The 17,693-nt window shown below is 36.3% G+C and overlaps 1 protein-coding gene across 2 annotated transcripts; it reads left to right on the top strand.

The window, feature by feature from the left end:
* Positions 1–1,473: 1,473 nt before the first annotated feature.
* LOC134851152 (uncharacterized) lies at positions 1,474–13,648 on the top strand. Of its 2 annotated transcripts, none has more exons than XM_063867111.1 (5): positions 1,474–1,623; positions 5,133–7,468; positions 8,305–8,911; positions 11,630–12,106; positions 12,725–13,648. In XM_063867111.1, the coding sequence occupies exons 2-5, from the start codon at positions 6,138–6,140 to the stop codon at positions 13,157–13,159; spliced, it is 2,850 nt and encodes a 949-aa protein (XP_063723181.1). In that variant the 5' UTR covers positions 1,474–1,623; positions 5,133–6,137; the 3' UTR covers positions 13,160–13,648. The 2 variants fall into 2 exon arrangements, with proteins under 2 accessions (XP_063723181.1, XP_063723180.1); XM_063867110.1 differs by having other exon boundaries at positions 1,474–1,968; positions 5,118–7,468.
* The last annotated feature ends 4,045 nt before the right edge of the window (positions 13,649–17,693 follow it).

Raw genomic sequence — 17,693 nt, 5'->3', positions numbered from 1 at the left:
AGTCGAGGTAAACATGCGGTAAAAAAAATTGGCTAAACGAATTCACTGCCTTTTACTACTAACGTTACTTTTGATAACTTGAAGGAGAGTGACAGCAGCATTGATAGCGGAAAGCACCTGGCTAATTAATATGGAAGCTCGCAATTGGTTCGAGAATAATTATCTTCAAATATCATTAAAACATTCAGATCAAAATATTGAAAAGAGACCAAAAACGTTCACATCTGATTATTAGAGAGGCAAACATTTGAAAAATAGCACACCAGTTCGAAAACTACACTTTCAAGTTTTGTTTCATCCTCAAGAACCAGAATCGATATGGCAAGAATACCTTATAAACGAACTTTTGATTAACCAATATTTGAAGCTGTAGAATCTCAACCGGTTGGGTAGTGATAATCTCTTTGTCTTTCCATTTTGGTAGTATTGTCGTTGGACTGGTCTATTCACAAAACCGAGCAAGTTTCCAGAAATAAACGGATCTTAAAATCTTAAACAGTTGTTTTCTAATTCTTTCCAAACAATTATACCAAGCTCAAAACACTGTGATAATTTCATGTCTTGAGGCAGGGGCGGATCTAGGATTTTCTCAAGGGGGCGGATTTTCGAAAAATTTTCGAAAATTTTGTCGATCTTTTTTTAAGTCCACCAAATTGATTTTTCGAGCTCTCCTAAAGCACAAAAAAACAGGCCAAAAAAGGCGGGGCACTTTTTGGGCACTTCTTGGAAAATTTTAGGGTCAGTCAGCCAAAAGTGGATATCTCAAAATAGTAGAAATGGGGACCCTTTGGGTCGGCAGGGGGTAGAGTCCCTGAAAGGAGGCGTCCGCCCTCCCCTCCCCCCCCCCCCCCCATATCCGCTGACGTCTTGAGATCTAAGTTAAAGTAAGAGTAAAAAAAGGAAATAAATTTGATTTTACGGTTTTTTATCCACACATTTAACTTGAGTTAGATCTCGCAAAACAAAAAAAGAAAGCGCAAACGCACAGAATTATGAACCTTTTTCCAAACAAATACCGATTTTCGATGTTCTCAAAAATTTTTACTCGCTCCACATCAAAAAGATGAGATGTTTATGATTTAATTTTTTTGGAGAGCAATTATCAGAACCGATGAGTTTAGTAATCTCGTTATCTTTCTGCCTGAAAAATTTGGTTCAAGTCTCAATCAAACCAGCATAACCATTTTTATGTTTTAGCGATTCTAAAATGGTTCACTAGCTTCTCAAAAGTGTAATTACTAACCAAAAACTTGTGGAGGAAAAACAATTTTTTTGTTTGAGAGTAAAATATATTTTTTTTCTTGTGCAGAGAAGTTGATAAGTCTTTTGAATTTTTTCGCGGACAAAAAATACTTCGCGAATGAAAAAGTGTTGAGCCAAAAATCATGAAAAAACTGCGCACAAAACTATGCGATAGTACATAAGTAGCTAACATTGATTTAACTTAAGTAATTTGAACCTGCTTAACTTGTCTTGTCTTATCTTGTGCTTTTTTGTTGAACTTTTCTTGATATGTACTTTTTTTGTGCTCTTGTTCATTCAACTTTCTATAACACTTTATATAAACCGTTTTCAGACCTAAATTTGAACCAGCGTTCATTTTGTTTATATGATCATGTAGAAGTTTGAATTAAACTCAAAAACAATTTTCACTACGCTTTAAAAATTGGCCTACTTGCGTTTCAATTCATCCCAAAACTTGATCCACCGCAGAATAAGGTGTTAAATTCTTTTCATTCGGTACTCATATAACTCGTTAGAGTACTTTGTTTTTTATTACAGTGCTTAATCAAAAATTACTATTTTGTTTTACATTTTAACTCTATTTTTGTCTTTCTATGAACAAAAAATTTCAAGTGAATGCAGACACTCTTCTAAATTGTTTCATTTTCTACACTTTTCGTGATTTATCTTTCGTTATTTCTGAAAACTTGCTTTAATTTTTTCTGAAGTTGAAATTCATCAAATGTAAGTAAAATTTATCAAGAAAAAAATAATGGATATCAAATTTTCAAAGCTTTATATCTTTGAAGTTTTTGGAGTAAATTAAGGATCTAGTTAACAATCTTCATCCTTTCAAGAAAGGGGGAGATTGTTAAGTAGATCAAAATGGTTGATTTTTCGCCCAATCAGAATGCAGCAAAATAGAATTCTCAATAGAAAACTCAGTACTAATTTACTTTATTTATTTATAGGGGTGAAGATTCTTAAGTAGATCCCATAGTTTAACCTGTCAAAAAAAAACAAGATTAAACAGTGGTCTTAATAAAACAATCTGAGTTTGTGGCATGCTTAATAACTGTTTCGGAGACGTTTTTTCTTTCTTAAAATGTTCACATTTTTTACGTACCATAGGGAGGAGATTGTTAAGAAGACCCTAAATTAATATAACTCATTGTTCCGTCTTTCGATACGAAAGTAACGGAATATTTGTGCTCGGGGTGGGTTTTTTTTTTCTTCAGACAAATTTTGACTTTTTAACTAGCCGTTTTTGACGGAATTTTTTTTCTATCATTCGAAAGCTATTGTTTTCCTGAGCTTGAATTTGAAAAGATATTTTACCTGTGATCATTTTTCGTAAAGTTATGGGAGTTTAAAGATTGCCATTTTGGCCAATTTGGGACAATTAACGCGCGATAAAATTCACGCTATTAACGCGTAAGCGATATTTCATCCGTCTTAGAAATCGTTCCAAATTGGTTCAAGGAAGCTTATATGCCATAATTGATTTGTTAATAGGCGCAAAATCTATCACTTTATTATTAATATGACGTGTGGGGGGATGTTTTTACATAAAATCTCAATTTTTTTAAAAATTTTTTTTAATGTTTTTTATATTGAAAATTTTCATCTTATTAATGCTCCATAGACTTTAAAAGGTAGTCGGAACTTTCAGGGCTTTGCCCTGATACGAGCAGTCTTGTTTAGCCTTAAATTTAATTGGATACCTTTTTAAAGAGAAAGAATTATTTTTTTTGTAATAATGCGGTCGGAGTTTTCTGTGCTACTTGCAAAGCACCAGTGACTGTCATTACAAATTAAAACAGCAAACTAAGTCGTAGCCTTTGAGACGTTTTAACAGCATGGTTTTGTTCTATTGTGCATCACAAATTAGAGGGAAATATATGTTCCGCCTTTCAACAAAAGTGATGAATATGCTCGGTTTTTTTTTATTCAGACCGGTTTTATAAAAAGTAGACTGCATATGGGCTTTAATCTATATGGGCTTCGAACTTCGATTTGATGGTTGCTGCTCGAACAATACTTGAATAGTTTGCTTCAATGCTCGAATTATTTTTGCGTGGAAAACTATCCGCACTCATAATCATTCCAAATTCAATTACGGCAAGGTAATTGGTCTTATTAATTCCATAAATGACTCAAATTTTTTGACACTTTGATATTATCAGCTTAACAATTGTTGTTTGTCAATATTGCATCAATTTGTCAGCCAAAAACAATTCGAGATCAATTAATGGGCAACGGAACATTCAGGGCAATGTCTTGATAGGAGCTCTCTTGTTTATTCTAGTGGTTTGATTAAACTAATTGAGATCAGAGTTTATAATAGGAATTTCGGCGTAGAGAAAATGATAATGGTTGGGCTTTCCCGCACAGAGCGCCCATGGATCATAATCAATTATTATGTCATAATATGGTTGGCATCTATAAAATGAAAAAAAAAATCAATTATAATCCATTAAAAATGGATTATAATCGTAATATATTTTTTTTCCAATATATTCCATTATGATCGATTTTAATCCATTAAAAATGTATTATGATCCTAATTTTTTTTATGCCAAATAAATCCATTATAATCGATTATAATCGATGATAATGAATTTTTTCGAGGGGTTTTTTCATAAAATAATCTCAATCAAAATATCATTCGAGGGTTTCAAAATTATCTCATTTCATGTTTATTGCAGTTGCTACGTATTACGTTTCATGAAATGTTACATTTCAGAATAAAGTTTAATTATATATTTTTTTCTCTGTTTTTCTAATTCATCGCAGTTTAACACTTCATTTTACTGTTCATTTTTTAACACAACCCCCAGAACCCCCCGACCCCCACTCCCCCCAGTTAACCCCCCTCTCACCATTTGACCCCCACCCCCAGTTTACCAGTTTATCCCCCCCCCTCGGTTTATTTACCCATCCCTCCAGTGTATGCCCTCCAGCTTACACCCCACCTCCAGTTTACCCCCATTTTACCCTACCACTTCAGTTGGGGGGGGGGGGTGGGGGTAAGAAAGCATGAGGGGGCAAGGTGATGACGTTTATTTACCCCCCGGTTTATACCCCCCAGCTTAACCCCCTCCCAGCTTACCCCCCCCCCCATATACCCTTCTCCTTTAGCTGGGGAGGGGGGGGGGGTAAAAAACATGAGGGGTGAGGAAATGACTTCGTTGAGACATGGAATTTATTAAAAGACATGGCCTTCATTTCGCAAATTTCTCGCAATTGCAAAACTTTACAAGAATAATTGAATTTAGTTCTAAAAATAAAATGAAGTATAATCGGTTATAATGGATTATAATAGATTTTTGTTTCAAAAACAATTGATTTTAATGGTTTATCTTGGCAAAAATAATCGATTTCAGTGACAAAAACATTGGATTATAATCGATTATAATGAATTATAATGGATGATTTTTTTTTCAAAAAGAATCGATTATAATAGCAATATAATCGATTTCGTGGTCTGAATTTTACATCTGTAATGGGTTATAATCGATTATTTTTGTCTCAAGAATCCATTAAGATCGATTAGAATCCATGGGCGCTCGGTGCCGGTTTATACAGAAACATTCACTCAAATTAATTGAGTACTTTCGTAGCGAAGATAGAAATCGGCAATATGCCACCATACAATCATCGTATTACATCTTAGCTACGATTTAGCTAGACGCTCTTAAATCGTAGATAGGCTATTTCGAAAGCGTTAACAAGTACAGTAGACTAAAATAAGGACTAATTTTGAGTTAGCTGTAAAATCATACGCGGTGGTACAACGAAAAAATGCAAAATTCTTGCCTCCATTGTTAGATCTGTATGCTACATATCAAAAACGAAACTTTTTGCAATAGAAATTTTTTAAATAATTTTAGAGGCCAGTTTTTGAGGTTCTGGATGGATTTTTGCAATCACAAACCAAAAGAATTCAAGCAAACAAAGCCAATTGCTCTAAAAGAAGTAGAAAAAGAAGAAAACTTGCCGCAATGTGATCAAATTTCAAACCCCGAATTGAATTCAAGTGCTAGCTTCCAACAACACTTTCTCGAAATTTGAACAAGAATTAAAAATCGAGTTCAACGTTGATCAGCAGTCTACTTTTGTCACAATCTGTGATAACGCGACTGGAGTGATTGCAAATGAAAACAGCAAAAAAGAGTCTACGCCAATGATTAACGAAATTTCTGACAGGGAAGAGTTTTTAAAAAATCTGTCCGAACTGACGCAAGAGCTCGACAATCTAGAAATCCATTGGCCTGGAGATGCTGTAAAATTGTTCAACGACGATGATGCTTTGAAAAAGTTTATGGAACACCAGTACCCAGACTGGAAGAAGAGCGGGCAGACAACGTCCACACCCTGTGTGAGAATCCCTCAAATAATAATTCCAAACAAGCAGCTGGGTAAAAAGTTGCAGATACATTACAGAAATCTTGAAAGAGGGGATATAGGCGAGAGCAAATTGTACAAGCTGTTTGTCAATGAAGTTTCAACGGATGATTCGGGAATCATCATTTTTCCGAATGTAGACGGAAGCCACATCTTTAGACAGAAGGGACCTGGTAGCGTTGAAATTGACATGTTAATTGCACATCCAAGAAAAGGAATTTTCGTGTTTAACGTAAAAAACGAAAAAAAATTAAATTTTCGAAAACTTCAATCGCACATAAAAAAACACGGACTTTGTGCGCTTCTTACTGTGTTACAATATTAACTCCAAAGAGTCACTGGATAGCGTGATTAATGAAGTTCCGATCCACGCAGTCCTTTGCTACCCTCCTGGTAAAAAAGAATCAATTCAAAAATACCTGAGTGATCGGGTTTTTGTTTTTGATCAATCACATTTCAAAAAATTCGCTCAACATTGGAAAGAAACACTGAAAGACATTCGCGATATGAGGCAAACCGAAAAATTTGACACATTAGTTGCCCGCCTTGTTGCTTTGAATTCCAAGAAAGGAGCCAGCACAGAAATTCATCAAAAATTTCTGAATGACATTCAGTCTATTCGAGTAAACACAAGCGAACTAGAGCCTTGGCTTGAAAAACAAATTGAAAATTTACCAGAAAACGATCCATGCAAAAAATCTCTCATAGAAGCAGAAAAAACAATATACAACCAGTCGAAAAACAAGAAAACAACTGTAATACTTTGGACAAAAGAACAGTTGGAGGTAATTTGCAGAGTTTTCAAAGGGATTATACTGCAGTCAAATGATTCAAACAAGTACAAATCTCTACAAATAAACGTAAGAGGAACAAAAGGCTCGGGAAAGACAATGCTGATGATCTATTTGGCCCGATTGATCAATGGCAACATCATTCAGACGGGGAGAACAGATAGTAAAGTAGTTATATTCGATGGGTCTTGCTTTGGAGCTGCGATTCTGTTTTTACAGCTGAAGCAAACGTTGTATAGATCAGGCATTGAATTTTGGACGGTTGAGGATTTCTTTGAGAAAATTGACGATATAGGGAAAGGCATTGTTTTTATAGACGAAGATCCTCTAAACTACCCCAAGATGCAAAACCTGCTCTTATTTCTTCACATTAAAGGTGTTAGTTTTTGCATTTTTTCTTCAGAAGAGCCAGTTTTTACGGCTTTGGGCCTTCACAAAATTGCTTTCACTGAGTTCATCCTCTCACATACATTGAGGTCCACAAAACAACTCCAGTGTTTTTCCCGTAACTGTGTCAAAAGTACCAACAGTTCTATGGATTTCCGTGAAATATTCGGGGAGCCATCCCATAATCTTGACGGGACGAATGTACCAGAAATAATTCTAACCCACGATTCTACAATGGAACCGTTTTACGAAAAGAGTGTCCAGACAGTGATGAAGTACGCTGCATTTTCGAAAACTATTTCCAGCATTCTTGTTATTATCAATTTTTTATCTCCAAAAAGTCAAATGGCAATCATATCTCTTTTACGAAAAGAAAAAAATGCTTTGCGTTCTTTTACTTATGAAATAGTTCTTGACGATAACGATGAAAAGTTACCAATTATTCAGTTGGAGTCAACCGACTCAGTTTGTGGAAGCGAGTTCGGAACTGTTGTTGTACTGCTGGAAAAAATGGTGGACCTATCAAGTGAAGAGTTCGGAAGAAAATTTCGAGTGGCAGTGACACGTGCCACAACCTACTTGGCCATTGTTGTCGCAGGCACTACATTTTTTGATTCTCCACTTCAAGAAGAAGAGATTTTGGGTGCAACCCGAACTCTGTGAGGCTTTCTTTGCTTCTTGTTAATGTTAAAGTGTTAAATTTCAGAAAGTTGAATTTTTTAGTTTTTCTTGAAACAAAAACTAAAATTTTATAACTTTTTTGGGGAAAGCAGTAACCTAAAACACAGAACATTAAAAAAAAAAGTTTAGAAACTTTTTTCAAAATTGGTTCTGACAGGGGCTCAAGGCTCAAAACTTTCACAATAAAGCTGAGCTCATTACTTTAGGATGACTGTCGAAATCCGACTTATCTTTAAGGTGACCCAAAAAACTCAACAAAAAGTTGCAGCCGAAAATGTTACCTCAAGTTCGACTTTTCATTGACAAGAATTTTCAAGTTCGACTTTTCATTTTGGTAACATATGATAAACGTTGCCTGTTTTGAATGGTGGGCAAAAATAGTTTTGTTGTTACGACCGCTTCACTGAAAGTATCTTGCTGTTCCTCTCAATAAATTAACCTCTAACCGACCTACACCTTCATTATTTCGATTGTCTATTAACGTGTCTAAAATCATTGTATTAAGAAAAACAAAAAATACTTTAAACCCAATGCCTCACTCACACATACACACACAGACAGTCAAGCGCTATCTCTAGAACTAAGTAACTTTTTTGGCATCTACAACCTTAAATGTGGATTTTTTTGCTGTTTCAAAATTGAATGATTTCCCAAATCGAAAACTTTTTCCCCTGCTGCTGCGAAATATGATTCTGCTTAAAGGAGTTTGTTAAACATGTTTAAAGTTCGCGAGCTATTCAATCATTTTTCAAATAAAAAGCTACAAAAGCTTTCTGCTTACCACATTGAACAGCAAGCCTCCCATCGTTTTAAGAAAAAAGAGAAGCTTTCATGTATTACGAAGTGAATACCTCGCCAGATACATCACATCAGTGTTGAAAATTTTCTGCAAAAAGTTACAGACTGCAGTGGTTATTGGCGTCATTCCAGAAATGGATTGTTTGCAAGAGGCCGAAAGGAATGACTACGATTCAATTTGGATGTCAGCAATCGAAGCAAAAAAGTACACTTTTGACGAAGACCAGACCGTTTTTGTTTTCTCAAACATAGCAAAAGCGTGTTCAAAGGCCGCACAGGAATGGTACAAACAGCAGAATATTTCAGTTTTCATTTTTGTTACTGGGAATATCAAATTTGACTTACTGGCCTTGGGAATTTTCAGTGGATTATTGCCGAAAAAAACTGAAATAATAAAGCTTCAGTGTCCTAAAAGCTTTGAGATCAATATAAGTCAGTTCTTCAAAGACTTAAAAGAACAGATTGATAAAAAAGTCATCAAATCTTTGTCGTCCACGAATCTTCAATCAGTTGCATCATCGCCTACAGAGTCTTACTCAGTGCCGTATACACGCAAAGGTCTAATGGAATGGGCGGCCGTTCTTCTCAAGGATCTTATCGGCGGCGTATACATACAAGAACAGGTACGGGTAAAATTATCTATGCCAGTTTAGTTAAATAGCTTTTAAAAGAGATTTACTTGAGTTGTACCCCTAAAGGGATACTTTAATTTTAAGTAGTTAAAACAGTGGCGTGCATGGCAAAGTATTTAACCAGAATTATTGCAAAGTTTTATCAAAATGTTTCAGTCCAGCAGTTTTTCTTCTGAGTTCTTCGAAACCGTAGAAGAATCAGATTTGGATTTTTCGGAAAAAGTAAACGCTTAACAAAAAGTTGCGTTCTCATCAGTGCTCGATTCTCTACAAAAAAAAACATTTTCGATTGGGTTGAAGTATAAAAATCAGTTAATAAAAAAGATAATGATAGGAAGTGTAGAAAAGATTGAATATATTGCCCGAGATCAACATTCAAAAAACATCAAATTCAGATAGACTACTCATTCTGTATGATATTCAGTGTCACAGAATGAATATCTTTACGCAAGTTAGCTATATACTTGAGAGAGCTTCTATATCATGACAAGACTGCTCGTATGTCAGGGCGAAGCTCTGAATGTTCCGACTGCAATTTAAGACCAATTCTAAAGTTTGTAGATTGAAAGTTTGACGAAATAATAGAAAAATTTTTCTTGCAATTTTTTTTAAATTTGGTCTTAAAGTGCAACCGGAACTTCCAGGTTTATGCCCTGGCGTACGAGCAGTCTGGTTTGTCTTCTATTTATGTGTGCATTTGTTTTTATTTCAAGGAAAGTTTCTTTCGCTATCATATGTGCATCGTTTTAACTTAATCTGTGTAAATGATGATGCTAATGGCAAAAAGTGGTTTTGTTAACTCAATGAGTTTGAATAATTGACTGGCTGGCGAATATCTTTTCTTGTGAAAAAGGTACTCGAGTTAATTAATTTGTTTTTTGGTGCAACTGTTTCATTATGCGAACCTGTTTTCGATAATTTCCATCTGTTCTTCAAAATTTGCTGAAAAAGTTAGGCCGTTTCGGTCTTTTTTTCAAGTCGTATGTTTCTGTAAGTAAAATTCAGTTAGCATTACGAAGTCAAACTGTGCTTTTTGGGAAATGTAAGCATTTTCCGTATCAAGGACGCTCCCTTTGTTCTTTTTTGTTCATTCATTTTCTTTGATTGTTCCGACAAAATCCCGCATCGAGCGCCCATGGATTCTAATAGATTATAATGGGTTCCCGAGACAGAAGCAATCCATTATAATTCATTACAGATGTAAATTTTAGAACACGAATTTGATTAGATTGCCATTATAATCGATTATGTAAGAAAAAAAAATCCGTTATAATCCATTATTTTTGGAACTAAAATCGCTTATTTTTGCCAAGATAAATAATTATATTCGATAGTTTTTGAAATAAAAATCTATAACATTCCATAGTAATTGATAATGATACGTTTTATTTTCAGAACTAAATTAGATTTATTTTGCAGAAGTTTTGAAAATTTTGCAGGAAATTTGCAAAATGTATGCGATGTTTTATACTGAATGCCATGTCTCAAGGTCACCCCCTCAAGTGTTTTTACCCTCCCCCATCCAAAGAGAGAGAGAGAGAGGGGGGAGAAGGAGAGGGGATGAACTGGGGGTATTGTCAATCATAAACCCCCTACCCCAAAGTCTAGCAATAAACAATCCCCATGTTCAACCATAAAAGGGGAGGGGGCAAACAGCAGTTGCAGTAAGGGCGGGGGGAATAAACTGGGGGGTTAAAGTAAACTGGGGGGAGGGGGTAAAGTAGACTGGGGAGACTTCTATCATTAAATAATTCCACCCTCCTAACACCGTTCAGACCATACCCTCCCTCCCCCTGCAAAATGAAGTATTAAGCTGAGATGAATTGAAAAAGTAGAGACCAAAAAACATAAGTTTTAATATGAAATAAAGCTTTTTATGAACGTAATAAGTAGCAACTGCACTTAACAGGAAACGAGATAGCTTTGGAAAATTTGTAATTTTCATGAACAACCTCAAAAAAATCCATTGTAATCAATTTTAATTGATTATAATGGATTATAACCTCATAAAAATATGAGGATTATAATCCATTTTTAATCGATTATAATCGATTATTTTGTAACTTTATAGATACTGGTCATATTATGACAATATAATCGATTATGATCCATGAGCGCTCGGTGCGGGTAAAGACTTGTCTCTGGAACCCAGGAACATACAGACACAAAACTGTGCGCCTATCCAGTGCAGTTTGGCCTCGTAATGAGTTTTTAATACTTATCTTAAGCGTCCAATGTTTCTTGTTTGTATAAACTTGAGATTTTTCAGCGATGATTTCGGATACACATTTTATTTGGTTTTCACTAGACTTAAGCCGCATGACTTAGAAAAAGAGAATGGATATCAAAAAATTTTCATCAAATTAAAATTTTGCACGTTTTTGGTCTCATATCTCTAAAACTCATGCACGGAAAACCAAAAAGTTGAGTAAATATTCTGTTTGAGACGAAATGAGATAAAGTTGTTTTATTCTGGACTACCCCATATGAATAAACAACTAATATCCAACGCTGTCAATCACATTTTAACGGTCGAAACATAACACGCTGGTATTTAACTCAGCCGAAACGACAAAGTCTGGGGAGTCGAGCACTTCAATCCAAGTAGTTTCAACCCGAGTACTTCATCTCGTTTGTTTTTAAAGTATTTCTTTTAATCGAGGCTTCTAATGGATCTTTAAGGCAATTAAAAAAATTCTTGTGTTCCAGCAATATATTTCATGGGAAGAAATATACAATGATGCGTGCGATGTTCTTTTCCGAGAGTATCTTCGCCATTTGAATTCTGGTGACCGAAAAGAAGCAGTAGCTTGCAGGAAAGATGCGTCGGACTTGTTGACAACGATATCCATTTTTGTTTACAACCGAGTGGAAATACACATGGATTCTCAAATTCATTTTCTGTTTTACTCTGTACTGTATTCGAAATTTCCTCTAGTCTGGAACCCGAAACAATTGAAAGGATATAAAGTACCTGTCGATATATGCACTTATTCAAAGCAGAAGCTGCGACATAAACTAAGGTTCGTTGGTGATCTTAGTGAAATAGACTCTCGTTTGGCAACTGAGGAGAGTCTGGATTTGAGTGCGCCGCATTTCCTGGAGCAAAACATCAGGACGACCAGTCACATAAATCTGATGAGAAAAATGGACTTGATTGGATCTTACAACCTAACTCATCGGCAGGTACGTGCGTTTTTAAAAATATAGAAGAAGTTTTTTTCTAAAACGTGCCTCAATTTGTCTTTGCTCATCTGCGACAAAACGCGCAATTTACTTTTTCGACAAAACGCACATCTAAGCCAGAATGGCTCAGTTGATAACCGCTCCCTAATTTTTGTTTTTATGCCAATTTATGCCATTTGCCGTTTTTGGCATTTTATCCCCATTTCGATTTGAACGTCAGAAAGTTTCGCTCGATCTAGTTTTGTTTTATTTGCCCCAAATTCTATCGTCCAGCTTGCCATGCTCTGGTTATGATGTGTCGCAGTTGGAGCGAAGCTCTGCTTTGTTCAGTGTGTAACTCTTCAATTAAAAAGCAATAGGCAAGAGTATACTAAAAAATTAACTCTAGCTGACGCGATTATTTCAAAATTGAATGCAGTCAAGGCGTTTCACATGACTTTGAATTGTAATGTTTTCTGAAGATAAGTCGTTGATTAAAAATTCATCAGTTTTAGCATGAAGAATGGTATGTTTATGTAGATGAATAACGATTAGGGAAAAATGGTGGTCAAAGTGTCTTGTCCTGAAACTGTTTTTTTTTTCTCGGTTTCTTCACCTAGCTCCCTCTTCTATATTTAGATTTCTGATGAACTGAACGAGATAGACAGGAAAATATCAGCTGTCGAGTCAACAATCCTCGAATTAAAAACAAATGTTTTCGGTTTCTTGGAAGAATATAAAGTTATATCGAGCATGGAGACATCTGTTCGGGCCAGGAAACGCATCGAAATATCTGAAGTTTGTGCGGTTGCTGCACGCAAGTGTTTAGTTCAATCAACTGGTCTGCCCGCTCGATTTTTTGGTTATGAAGCAGCAGCATTTGCTATCAAAGGATTTCATTTGAATCCCTGCAACTCAGATTGCTGTGATATTCTGATGGAATTGTTCGAAATGGAGTTGATAGATGCAGTTGAGAAGAAAGAGCGATATTTGAACTCAGATGAAGGGACTGTTTTAAGAGAGCTCACGGAGAAAGACATTATTGCACTTCCTTTTATACAAGACAAGTTGTGATCATCAACTTAAATGATTTCTTTGCTGCAACCTTTACGACACTCTAAATAGGCTTTTTCAGATATCATGAATATATGAAAAATAGGCTTTTTCATATATCATGAATATATGAAAAATAGGCTTTTTCATATATGCTGTGCATATTGAAAATAAACAGACAATTGTTCAGCAGACAGGCCATTCAGCAGAAAATTGTAAAAAAAATTATCTGTGGAAAAGATGTTGACAGTTCATGTGCTTACTCGCGCTTGTCTGTGCACTAGGTTTTCCCTTTATAGCTCAATTTAAAACGTATTTTCTGATCTGTGCTTACAATGCCGTGCAGTTTTAATTAACATTTCTTTGACGTCTGTGCTTAAACAAAATCCACTACTCCTAAGATCAATATTTCTGATATTAATCTTTTTGATGCTTTTAGATTTAAAAATGAAAACTAATCTTTATATCGAAACAATTCGAACTGTCTGTAAAAAGGTTGAACTTAGAGAATACTATTGGGACGCAATGAAATTTATTTAGTTTTTTGATATGAAAGAAAGTATTTAGATGAAAATTTATTAAAATTGCAAATATATTCTCGCTTTATGACACATAATGTTCAAGCTCTTATTTGGTCATAGGATTTCTTCATCAAAAGGAGAAAAATTTAGCCGTATCAATGGAAAGTTCAAAAAATCCGCTTGCAATTAAATAAGGGAGGTGTAGGACTGGTGATACTAATATTTTTCATTAAACTAACAAATAGATTGGGAGTTTTACCTTGGGAATCGCTTTCAGTATAGTTAATTAAATGAGTAGAACTTGGCTTGGTTTTAGCTAATCAATACGATAAGTAGCAAAGTAAACAACGGTGGAGTAAAAAAAAAGTCGAGTGTTTGGAGAACTAGTCTTACCTCGATGAAGGGCAAGGTTGATGAAGGGGTAACCAAAAGTGATACCCTCCGAATCAGATCTAACAAAAATTATTTTATGAAATGCATAGGAATGATATTTGAGTTGATTCGACGCAGGCATACAAGATCCATACCCCTCGGAACCCCTTGGTCCAATTGAGAACGCTTCCTAGTAAGTACAAATTGCACTACAGGAAACCGGTGTCTAGCGGGGAGAATGGAATTAAAGTTAAGTGTGTGGTAGAATTAGGCAAGGGTTGCTTAAGTATGGAACCCCAGACCTCCTGGACACCTACTTCATTTGTTATGCTCTAAGTAAATAGACCCGACCGAAACTTTGTGATAAGATAAGTAGTGACAAGAGAGATAATTTATTATAGTCGTGAAGCAAATCCGACAGTCGGACAGATAGTTGTTAGTTTTTCGAGAAAAATGCCCCTTCTACCGAATTAGCTCAAAATTTTATCCGAGGTCATAATGATTTATTAGCAGCAATGGACACTAGACACTAACCCGAAAAGACTCCAGTGGTTCGAATCCTCCAGCGACTTCTTCCTGCGTTAATAACCTTATTCCTGGAAAAGTGATAACGGACCTTTAAAATGGGGTAGCTTGTGAAATATTACTGAGTTAAAAGTTGATGAAATTTGTTCACTAGGACCCCTATGAGATCCTAAATCTGTCCAAGGAAGTTTGAACCCTGGGTGACCTGAAATTGACCTTTGACCTCATGAACATTATTGCATGAAAATTCCGAAAAATTAGGAGCGGAACAAAAGGTACCTCTAAATAAAATTGGGGGTCTTGGAGCATACAATTTCTCTTTTTTTTGTTAATAGTGTTGGAGTACTTGATTGAAATAAATTGAAATAATTGAAATGGATTAGGCAAGCATTGGGTTAAATTTAGCTTAGCGAACGCGCTTTTCATAGAATTACGACCAGAACGCAGAGAAGCAGTCGCACAATGGTTAGCTTATATCTGAGAGATATATGAGATATATATGAGGAGAATGGTTATTAGGAAAATCAAAGTATAAGAACAGACTGCCTTTAATTAGCTTCTTCGAGATAGAGTTTGACCGATTTGACGGAAATTTTACAGAAAGTGAAAACATGAATCGAAGCAGAATTTTTCAGCATTGTCAGTGATAACAACAAAAGTTCTGTTTCCGACTTCTTTCATTATTTAAGAACACTGCGTCTAACAAGATAAGTTTGAACCTGCCAAAGTATGCTAAATTACCATCTATAAACGAAAATGCGTCTGCGTTGAGCAATTGCTTCTTCGTTGTTCATGATACCTCTGCGATGTTCAGTGTAGCAACCGCATTGTAAAAATGATTCCGCGTTGTTCAAGATTGCAGGACCAACTACGAGACAGGGCACAAGACAGGAAGCACAAGGCAAGAAAACGTACGGCAAGACAGGGTAGCGCAAAGCATGGCAGCAGAAAGCAGGACAGGGCAGCGCAGTTTAAGGCAGAGCAGCGCAAAGCAGCGTAGGGCAGCCAAGGCATGGAACTGAAAAGTAGAGCAGCACATGACAGCGAAAGGCAAACAGGGCACCACAAGCAAAGCAAAGGAGTCCAATGCAAAGCAATCTAGGGCATCGCAAGGCAAGGCAAGGAGAGGCGAGGCACCAAAAACAGAGCAGAGCAGGGCCATCTATATATCTGTCTAATCATACATCCACTCATGTAATCATCCATCCATCCATAAACTCCTTCAGCTATCTCTCTATCCATGCATCGAACCACCTGTCTCGTAACTACCCATCATTCATCGAGTCATTCATTCAGCCGTTCATCCATCCAAGCAGCCGTCCATTTATCAATTCAAACGATCGGTTCACTCATTTAACCATTTGTTATGCGAACGATCCAACCATCATCCATCCATTCAGTCAAACACCTATAACCTATCTAACCATTCATCCATCACTCAAGCCATCCATCCATCTGACTATCCATCATCTGTCCATCCAATTAAATAGCAATCTATCACACCATCCATACAGCAAGCGACCTATTGTTCATCAATTGAAACAACCTTATGCTCAGCCTTCCATATATCCGCCCATCCAACCCCTCAGTCAACAATCCAACCAGCGACCAGCCATGCATCCAGTCATTTATCAGTTTATCCGTCCTTTTAGCTATCTATCTTTTATCAAGCCGTCCATCCATCTAACCAGCAAGCCATCTATTCATCTATCAACCCATAGTGCAGCCATTCAAACTATCTATCTATCTATCCTTTCATCCATCCAACCAGTCATATATTCGTTCATTCAGTGTCTTTTGGTCAACCCATCTATACATCTATTCAATTATCAACCCAACTATGCAGCTTTCCATTCATTTATTCAGTGATCCTTTAAGGTTTATTCCTCAAAACATTCTTTCAGCCACCCGTTTGTCTAACCATATTCAAAACACCATCCAGCCATCCAGCTTTTTGTTCAAAATCAGTCATTCACCGATCCATCTTATCATCTAGCCATCTAGCCAGGTTTTCGTCCATTCAACCATCCGTCCACTGATTTATCAATTCGGCCACCCATTTATTCAATCATCTGAGTTTGCGAATGCTGCAAAACTCTGAATTTGATTCAAAACTTTTTCATTTAAGATATTGGTAGCCAATTTTCAGGAACAGCTTTGCCTGCAGTGGATACGAATTTTATTTGACAAGTGGTTGATCGGAGATAATTTTCTGGATCAAACTTGTTGGAGGTTGTCAGTGCCTAGTGTAAGAAACTTCAAAGCAAAATCTCGAACAAAATTTTTCTATGAATTGCAAGTCCTTTAACTTCGATGATGAAAACCTCAGTTTTCAAAACCGAATTGTCCAAAGAAGTTTAGGAGGAAGCAAACAAAAGTTCAAATGTTGAAATTCAATCAATGAGTCTCGAGACTGAGAAATATGCATTGGATGTTTTAAAATAATTTCTCGACGTAACCAAGTAGAAGCGTTCTTAGTCATGTAAAAGCTTCTAGCCAGACTGGCTAATTTTTTTCATCTAAAAACTTCGTAGAAAGGCCTACACGTTTTATATGGGACTATTTTCTAAGACTTCTCAACATATTTTGGGCTATTAAACCTATAGTTTGGCTGCCAATAAGAAAAGTGAAAGAAAATTTTCACATGTACGAAACTTCATAAAATAGTTCCACTGTCCATAATCCCAAAAACTCACCTATGCTGAAGTCTGAGACTCATTTCCAGACTTTGTGGTCGCACCGCATCCGAATTTTGGCCTAAATTGCATAGTAGCGCCGAGAATTTGATTTTGCCAAGTCTGAGTTTGAGTCGTGTCGGTGGTCGCGAAAGTCTGGGCATGGGTCTTGAAAGTATTGACACACATTTTCAGACTTTCGTGACTTTATTACCAGACTTTTGCGACCAAGTTTTGGTATGTCCAGATGTTCGCGACTTCTGTACAGACTCTCCAGACTTCAAGTCCAGACTTTCCAGACTCAAGCTCTCGACGCAAAGAGTCAATTTCTCCAGCCTTTGTCTGGAAAGTTGCGCCGTATCCATTTTGGTCGCGAAATCCATCTCGGTCGCAAAGTTTGCAAAAAATCGTTTCTTAATCGCGCCGTCTTAACCTTTGTCTTGAGGTCGCGCCGTCTCAGCT

Source organism: Symsagittifera roscoffensis, chromosome 7, assembly GCF_963678635.1.
Source record: "Symsagittifera roscoffensis chromosome 7, txSymRosc1.1, whole genome shotgun sequence".
Classification (NCBI taxonomy): Eukaryota; Metazoa; Xenacoelomorpha; order Acoela; family Convolutidae; genus Symsagittifera; species Symsagittifera roscoffensis.
This window is presented reverse-complemented; position numbering and strand designations above follow the sequence as displayed.